The sequence below is a fragment of the Falco punctatus genome (genome assembly GCF_963210335.1).
Source record: "Falco punctatus genome assembly, chromosome: Z".
In the NCBI taxonomy this organism is placed as follows: domain Eukaryota; kingdom Metazoa; phylum Chordata; class Aves; order Falconiformes; family Falconidae; genus Falco; species Falco punctatus.
In genome coordinates this window covers 45690888-45699114 of record NC_137586.1, presented here as the reverse complement: position 1 = coordinate 45699114, position 8227 = coordinate 45690888, and the positions used below count along the sequence as shown (strand labels likewise).

The window sequence follows — 8227 nt, the reverse complement described above, 5'->3', positions numbered from 1 at the left end:
CTACTGTATTTCCAAATCATCCGTGGCTACCACCAAACCTTTCACTGGTCAGCCTCCTACCTCTAGCCCACACAGATGAGTTAAAGCCCACACAAATCCCAGCTCCGGGTGGCCTGGCCATGCGAGCCCTGTGCCCCAGTGGACTCGCAGCCTCCCTGCGTGTAGCAGCGTGTGCCAGCCGGCTGCAGACTAGACTGGGTCTCTGTTTCAAAGGGAAGGCTGGAAACCCGTGTTTTAACATACTGTGTTCGTAATCGCAGGGTACTTACCTGAACAACTGCATTAGACTGGGGGGGGAGGGGGACGACACACAACTAACCAGCCAGCAATACACTAAAACGAGTGACCTGTGCAAACCTAAAATTCCCGACTCGAGGCCCCTGGGGCCCTGTCAGGCGGCCCCGCAGCCGCTTGGCACAACCCCCGGCCCGCTCCTGACGGGCAGTGGTCGGTACCTGTTGCTCTACGGCGCGGTGGCCCGGGCGGGCGGGGGGAGCCCCGCCAGGCCGGGCCGCTTTGTCTGCGGGGAGCCGCGGCCCCGGCGCCGCACCGCTCGCCACCGCGGGGGGGCGCTGCTGAAAGGGGTGTCTTTCCACGCACCCCGCAACCGCCCTAAGGGCCGCGGCGCCGCCTCCACGGCGCCCTCCCGCCCTACGAGCGCCACGGTGGCACCTCACGGGGGAGCCCTCCCCTGCGCTCCCAGCTCTACCCTTCGCTGAGGCCAGAGCCGCGGTACGGGACGGGGAAAGGAAAGGGCCGCCCCCGCCACTGCGGCCACCCCGCGAGCTGGGCGCGCCAAGGCCCCAGCGCTGCCGCGGCGATTGGCCCAGGCAGCCCAACCGCAGGCAGCGCGCGCCAAGCTCGCGCGGGCGCGCCAGCCCCGCCCCCCCCCCCCGCCGCGGTGGGCCAATCAGCGTCTCCTCCGAGGCAGGGAGCCGCGGCGCGGCGAGCCCACTCGTTTTCGAATTCTGACGGCGAGCCGGAGGCCTGTCCAATTCGGCGGCAGAAGCGAACCGCGTCTGGCAAGGGTGCCGCCCCCGGAGGCGGGGCCGCTGACTTCCCCGCCTAGCGGTTGGTCGGCGGGAAAGGCCGCGCCGTGACGCTCGCTCCGAGTCGGATGATTGGTTAAGCTCGGGCGCGAAATGTAACGCGGGAAAATCTTGGGTTCGGCTGAGGCTGTAGCCGCGGAGGGCTCGGGGCGGCGGCTCCTCCTCGGGCATCGCCGGGATCGGGGCTGCCAGCGGGACCGGCGCCGCTTCGGAAAGGTGCGAGGAGGCGGAGGCTACTTCACTCCGGCCGTCGCTATGGCCGGGGTCCGCCGCTGACTTTGTGCATCCGCTAGTGGGTGGCCGCGGAGTCGGGGGGGCAAGGAGGCACCGGGACCCCGCCGGGAGCTGCCGTCCCTGGCGATGAGCGGCTGAGGCGGGCGCGGGCGGCGACAGGTGGCGGCGTCCGCGGGACCTCGGTGCCGCTCCACGCCCTCCGTCCCGGGACGCAGGCTTGGACAGCGGGGCTGAGCCGCCACAGAGCGCTCCTGCTCCCTCAATCCCACGTCCCGTACCGGTGCCCGGGAGGGGTCGACGATGGCGGAGCGGCTGCCGCCGGGCCCCCCAGTGTTTTTTTGCCAGGACTCCCCGAAGCGCGTCCTGGTTTCCGTTATCAAGACCACCCCTATCAAGCACTCATCGCGGGAGGGCGGCGAGGAGCCGGCGCCCGCCCCGCCCGTCCCCACCAGCCCCGGCTTTAGCGACTTCATGGTCTACCCCTGGCGCTGGGGCGAGAACGCCCACAACGTGACCCTCAGCCCCGGCAGCACCGCCGCCCCCTCCGCTCTCCCGCCGCCCCGCGGGGGAGCAGGTAGAGCCCCCGCCGAGGATGACGAGAAGGTTGCCGGCACGGGCAGCGGCGGCCGGCACCTGAAGGTGAGTATGGGACCGGGGCGAGCGGGCGGGCGGGCAGGCAGCGAGTTAAAAGGTGACTCCGCGCCGCGCGCCCCTCCCCCGCCCGGAGATTTAACGTGAAGTCACTTCCGGGAGCGGCGCGCGCTCCGGTGCCGGTCCGGTGGGGCGGCGCCGGCCGGCAGGTCGCTCTGTCGGTAGCCGCCCACAGAGGCGGAGCGGGGCAGCTGCCCTTCCTCCCTCCGTTTAAAATAATAAAACCCCCACCAATCCTGCATAAGGAGTCCCCGCTGCCCCCGGTCCCGTCGGTATCTACCCGTGCCAGCGAGCGCACGGCCGAGCGCAGGCGGCGCCTGGCTCCCCCCGCCCGCCCGCGCCGCAGACCAGCCGTGAGCGGCGGCGGCCCGGGCCAGCGCTCCGCGCGCCGCCGGTCGGTGAATGGCGCTGTCACGGCGCCGGACCGCGGTCCGCCCGTGACTTAGGAGCGGCCTCAGGGGAACGCTGCGGGGTCTGGGCGAAGTGCGGCCGTGGGGCGTGCGCGGTGCCTGCTCCGTGGCTGTTTCAATGCAGGATGGGATAAGGCGCGGCCGGCCGAGAGCAGACACCGTCCGCGACCTAATCAACGAAGGGGAGCAGTCTTCCAGCAGGATTCGTTGCAATATCTGCAACAGGGTCTTTCCGCGAGAGAAGTCGCTGCAGGCCCACAAACGAACTCATACCGGTGAGTGACTGCCTGGTGTGAGTGGCTTAGGAAGCAGTAGTGAAAGAATGAAAAAAAAAAAAAAAGACCTCCGAAAAACCCGACCTGTTAATATTTTATTGTAACTGTCAAATTACACATTTTCCTTCTCATGCTTGTTAGTGCAATTGAAGTTTGTAACCGTGTTTGTCATGGGTAAGTGTAGCAGCAATTGGGGCTGTACTAGTACAGGCAGATTGTGTTTTACGTGCTGCTGTCACGGGCTTTGTACGAGGGAGATCTTCTTTTGAGCTTGGTGCTCTGTACGTGGTAGCACCAAGTTTTTTGCTTCTGACTGCCTACTCTCTGTGACTTTTTTCCTTCTTGCTGGTGTATTTTTCACACACAGCAGTTGAAGTTTAGCTGTAAGAGGAGACAGTAGCTTAAAAAGTGGCTAGTAGCCTGGGCAGTGTAACACCCTGGAAGTATAGCTTAAATGTTGAGAAGAGAGTTCAGATGCTTAAAATCACCACCCAGTTGTCTCTCCCACCACCTGGAATTCATTTTCTGGGGTGGAGGTAGTGGTCACGGTGATTTACTGAACTGTATGTAGAAGGCAACTCACAGTTAAGTAGGATTGACTCACTCAATACCCAGCTCAGGCTGAACTGGAGATGCTGGGTTTTTAAACCATGCAAATGGACTCTGTATTCACAATAAAGTGCGAACTAATGTAGCTTGCAATACAGACACAACCACAAACGCCCCCCAAACCAACCAACCAAAAGCAAACAGAAAAACCTTGGCTCGCATGGTCTCTTTTTCTGACTCAAGTCACTAATGCTAATCTGGATACTAGTATTAAACAGCAGTTTGCTTGTGCTCTTTCATCAAAATGTGGTTGGTTTTTTTTTTCCACTTTATTTTATTAGGTGTTGAATTTACATGAACTACTTAACTAAGCAGAGTTTACCCTGGTGTTATTGCTCTGACTTTGCAAGTCAGCATCACCCTCTTTTTGTCTGAGGAGAGGTGGATGGCATGCCTTTGCATAGTTGCACACAGTCAGATCCTCTTGAGGGAGCACACACCTGCTATCTCTGTTCTTACTGCACTTTGCGTGGGGAAGTCTCCCTTGATGGCTGGCCTAAGAAAACTGCCTTGGCTTAAGTCGTAAGAAAAAAGTTTCTCTTGCGAACTCCATTTACCCATTACAACTCTTCTCAAATAGGCTTCCCTAATGAGATACTTCTACAACTTCGTATGTTACTGTACTGTTGATCTCAGTTGTTTTACCCTGTTCAAGCTATGTTAAGGATAAAATTTATCTGGTTACAACTTGAATCACATGTCCATTTACTCATTTCACTTCATATATTTATAGGTCTCTAGGTGCATAGTTTCATGGTACAAAGCTTATATGGTACTGGACAAGAAGCTTAAATCAGAAAATATGACAAGGGAAAATATAATTTTGGTTTTGGTGTCCGTTGTGTTGTATCTACCACCCCCACTCTCCATCCCCAAATAATTGTATTATCTAGTAACACTGAGCATGTACTTCAAAGTAAATATCTGTTTAGGGTAAAAGTGGATGTCTCCTGTTTGGTACACGAGGGCTTTTTAAGCAGGTGCAAGCATCTTGAGTGGGTGAAAGGAGAGCTTGCTTGTGGAAGTCTCAGGCTGGGGATCACCAGTGCATGCTGTGACTCTTCTTTATATTCAGCTTTCATAATTCTGTTCTGTTGTTATTTTTAAGGTGAAAGGCCTTATTCGTGTGACTACCCAGATTGCGGGAAAGCATTTGTTCAGAGTGGGCAGCTCAAAACTCACCAGCGTCTCCACACAGGGGAGAAACCTTTTGTCTGCTCAGAGAATGGTGAGCCATCAGAGAACAATTTGCAGCTTTCAGAACTAGGGTCAGTCTAGTACTGGAAATGTGTGCATGTTCACATGGTAAAGATCCAGAAAAGCTTCAGATTTTAATTCTGGAGGTGCTTCTAGGGAAGGGAGGAGCCATGCGTAATCTGCATAATTGTACCAATATGTGTCTAAGGATTGCAAATGTTACTATGTAAGTAGGTTATCAGTAATTACGTCAGTTGGTATTAATGGATAAAATGATGGTGCATGTTATGAACCTTGCAACTACAGCTTGCTGTTTTCAACCAAACCTAGGGTTTTGTGAGTGAGAAAAGTTGGATTCAGCAGTGTCTTCATCCCACAGATGTTATGCTTGCTTATTAGTTGGCTGCTTTGCGTAAGGTGTTCTTCATTGTTACTTGTGTTTTTCAAGGCTGTTTGAGCAGGTTCACGCATGCAAACCGTCATTGCCCCAAACATCCATATGCACGACTGAAGAGGGAAGAGCTCACAGACAGGCTGAGTAAGAAGCAGACAGCTGACAATAAAGCTGTGGCTGAGTGGCTAGCAAAGTAAGTTCCCTCATGGTGTCATCTTTTTCTAAATACTTATAAGGGTGGTCTGAGAAAGCATTTTGTTCTTGGGCAGGGGAAGGGGGGTAGAACCAGCAGAACAAAACCAGCTGTTCCTCCAGTACAAATCAGGCCAGCCTTGCCTTTCCTTTAAGAAGTGTGAACTCCTGGTCTAGATGAAGTTCCTCATGAGACTTTTTCTTATCTTTTTTTGTTTGGTTTTTTTTCGGTTGTGGTGGTTTTTGTTGTTTTGTTTTGGGTTTTTTTCTCTGATTAAATGCTTCTCTTAGCTTGATCAACACCTGCTAATGCCTTGTTAGTTGGTCTTGCTGAATTTGTGTTGGTATGAGGGGGCCTAGTGATACTTGTATGCCTGGTGATAAATGCATGCTGGTAACACCATGTAGAGGAGAAAGCTGTTACAGATATCCACTTGGGCACTTTACACTTGAGATACTGAACAAAGAGGGTTTCTGACAGCTGGAGTACTACCATGTAAGGGCTGAAAGATAAGCCAAATACAATGCTTACTGGGATGCAAGCTAGTACTTGGAAGGTTTTTGCCAGCTTTGAATTGCTGTTAGTGTGAGTCAGTTGTATATATTTTAAAAGTATTCCCTGCATTTGATTTTGTAGATACTGGGAGACAAGAGAACAGCGTGCTCCTGCTTTGAAAAATAAAACAATCCAGAAAATGGATCAGGAACAGCAGGACCCTATGGAATATCTTCAGTCTGATGAAGATGGTGAAGATGATGAAGAGAAAAACAGCGCTCATTCAGCTGCTCGCCACCGCCGCCTCCAGGAACAGCGTGAACGCATGCACGGCGCACTGGCGCTTATTGAGCTTGCAAACCTAGCTGTGGCACCCCTACGACAGTAGAAAGAAACAGAGTCTGCCTATACAAAATGTACTCCTGGTGGTACTTAACCAGTTAGATCTTAAGCATAAGCTAAGCACCTTATTTGCTTATCATAGGCTGCTATTCTGTAGAATTTATGAAGAATGTTGTTGCCCCGTAACATGGGGTGAGAGAATTGCACTTTTTGTAAGGAAAAAGACAGATGTAAAGTTTTTAAGTATTTTGTAAATATGGGACTGCATAATGCAGGGTTGACAAATTTACGTGTTGTGGGAAGCTAGATTTTGCAAGGTTAACTCATTTATTTGAAGCAGTTTTCACAGGAAGCACCTTCTGAACGACGTGGGGTTTTAATTAGCAGAATGGTACATGTGGCCAAAGAAGGCTGACAAAAAGTATTTATCTGACTATTTAAGCAAATTTATATAAAGTGATAGGTCTGGAAATAACTGTTAAACAGCAATGAAATCATGTTTTTCTACTGTCAGTATATCTTTACCTAGTATCACTAAAGTGGAAGGCAAAGCTTAGTTAACTTTTAGAGGGGAAGAAACTGCTTCATGCAGAGAACTGTAAGATCGTTCAGGATCTTCACTGTGACTGCTCAAGGTATGAGGCTTGACTTTGCTTTTATGTTTTCTGATGTGATTTCAGCAGAATCTCTTGGTAGCACTTGTTCTTCCTAACATGTGATGTTGGGAACTTTTGCACATTGTTGGGTTTATCTAAAAATGATTAGTCTTGCAAAGTCTAGACAGAGGTAAACAATTGGTGATATTTTTTTCAGGTATTTTTGGACCCTGTAGTGATTTGGCACTTGATTTTGTTAAAGGGGGTATTTACATGGTGGTATGACTTTGTAGTAAACTATTTTAGATCTCCTATTAGCAAACACTAAGTTTTAAAGTATTGCTTTTAATATGATTATTAGCAAATAGAAGCCTCTGTACTTTCTGTGCATAAAGCCACCTTACTGCTTTACTTCAGGATAACATGCCAATTTTGTGTTCACTAACTGTAGGACAGCTATCAAACACTGCAGAAAAGTATTCACTATACAACTAGAAAATAGGCTTCCAAAGATTAGTTACAAGTGTGTCGACAGTGTGATTTCATGTATTTTCCAAATGAAGTTACAGAACACTGCCTAGTACTCAGATGCTGATATAAAATGTTTAGCAGGATATCTGGTCCTTTTGTGAATGTTGTGTACTTTCAGATAGCATAGTCTCATGGTGATCTTTTTTCACATTTTGCTTTGAAGGCCAGCAGAGATTCTCAATATGCTAACAAAACTGTTTTCAGTTGGACTTTTTGTCGTGCGATTTTGTGTTTTGTTTTGTTTTTTCATTAAGCTACTGCTTGAAGGGGATATTAATAATTTGTATTTACTGACCTGCTTGCTTTAACTCCTTCCTCTTGTTCAAGGTCAGGAGATAGAGATGAGAAGGGACGCACTTGCCCTCTCGCATAAACAAGAGGAAGAAATAATTTTATCCATCACTCGATATAGACTGACCAGAAGCTTACAGCTGTTCCAGAAAGTAGCCCGATTTTACACTGAAACCTGCAACTGTTGGGTTTTGTTCTCTGGTAACTGATAACCCTTTGTGGTTGAAAAATCTTATTAACCCAGTTATGTATTGATAAAGTTACCTAAAGGGTAATTGAATAATTGAAGAAAAAATCACTTTCGTTGGATCTAAATAATTTTGCATCAGTGATACGGTTTAAACTTTTGCTTTCAGCTCCTAAACTTAGCAGACATCTGCCTCATTTGTTTCTGTTTTAAGCCTTTTAGGCTTCAAAATCTGAAAACACTGTTGTGCTAGGCTTCTCAGCCTATGTAAAACTCATTTCATGTGTGTAACAGTTTGGAGTTTCTCAAGTAAGTTACATGCTTTGACTGTTTTGTTGGCTGCATGCAAATAGTTTGATCACAAGATGAGCCCTGAAAACCTCTTGTAACTCAGAATCACTCCTGATTAGTAGTTCACAGGGCGTGGAACTGTGTAATTGTCAGCCAGTTGCAGACTTGAGTCATAACTTTATTAAGTTTTTCTATTATTATTATTTTTACCATCCAGCTGTAATGCTTCGGGCAACTTGTAGAATATTTCAAGTATGACAGGTACCCTGAATTGTACTTGGAAGCAGTTTTGTGTCATGACAAGTTTTGAGTGAAAGTAAAAAAATGTAAGAGTTGTGGAAGACTGCTTCCGTTTTGAAAGATGATGTAACAAAAAAGCAGACATGCTGCCGTTTTAATAAACGCTTTGAATAAAAACCTGGTTTAACTTTCAACTTTACTGTGTGCCGTTCGGTTACCTGTTAAAATACCAGCGCTCTTTT

The 8227-nt window shown here is 49.5% G+C and overlaps 1 protein-coding gene across 1 annotated transcript; it reads left to right on the top strand.

Moving 5' to 3' along the window:
* The first annotated feature begins 1175 nt into the window (after nt 1–1175).
* ZNF367 (zinc finger protein 367) lies at nt 1176–8179 on the top strand. Its single transcript, XM_080373254.1, has 5 exons — nt 1176–1922; nt 2469–2619; nt 4337–4456; nt 4874–5012; nt 5649–8179. Exons 1-5 carry the CDS (start codon nt 1584–1586, stop codon nt 5893–5895), a joined length of 996 nt encoding a protein of 331 aa, XP_080229380.1. The 5' UTR covers nt 1176–1583; the 3' UTR covers nt 5896–8179.
* The last annotated feature ends 48 nt before the right edge of the window (nt 8180–8227 follow it).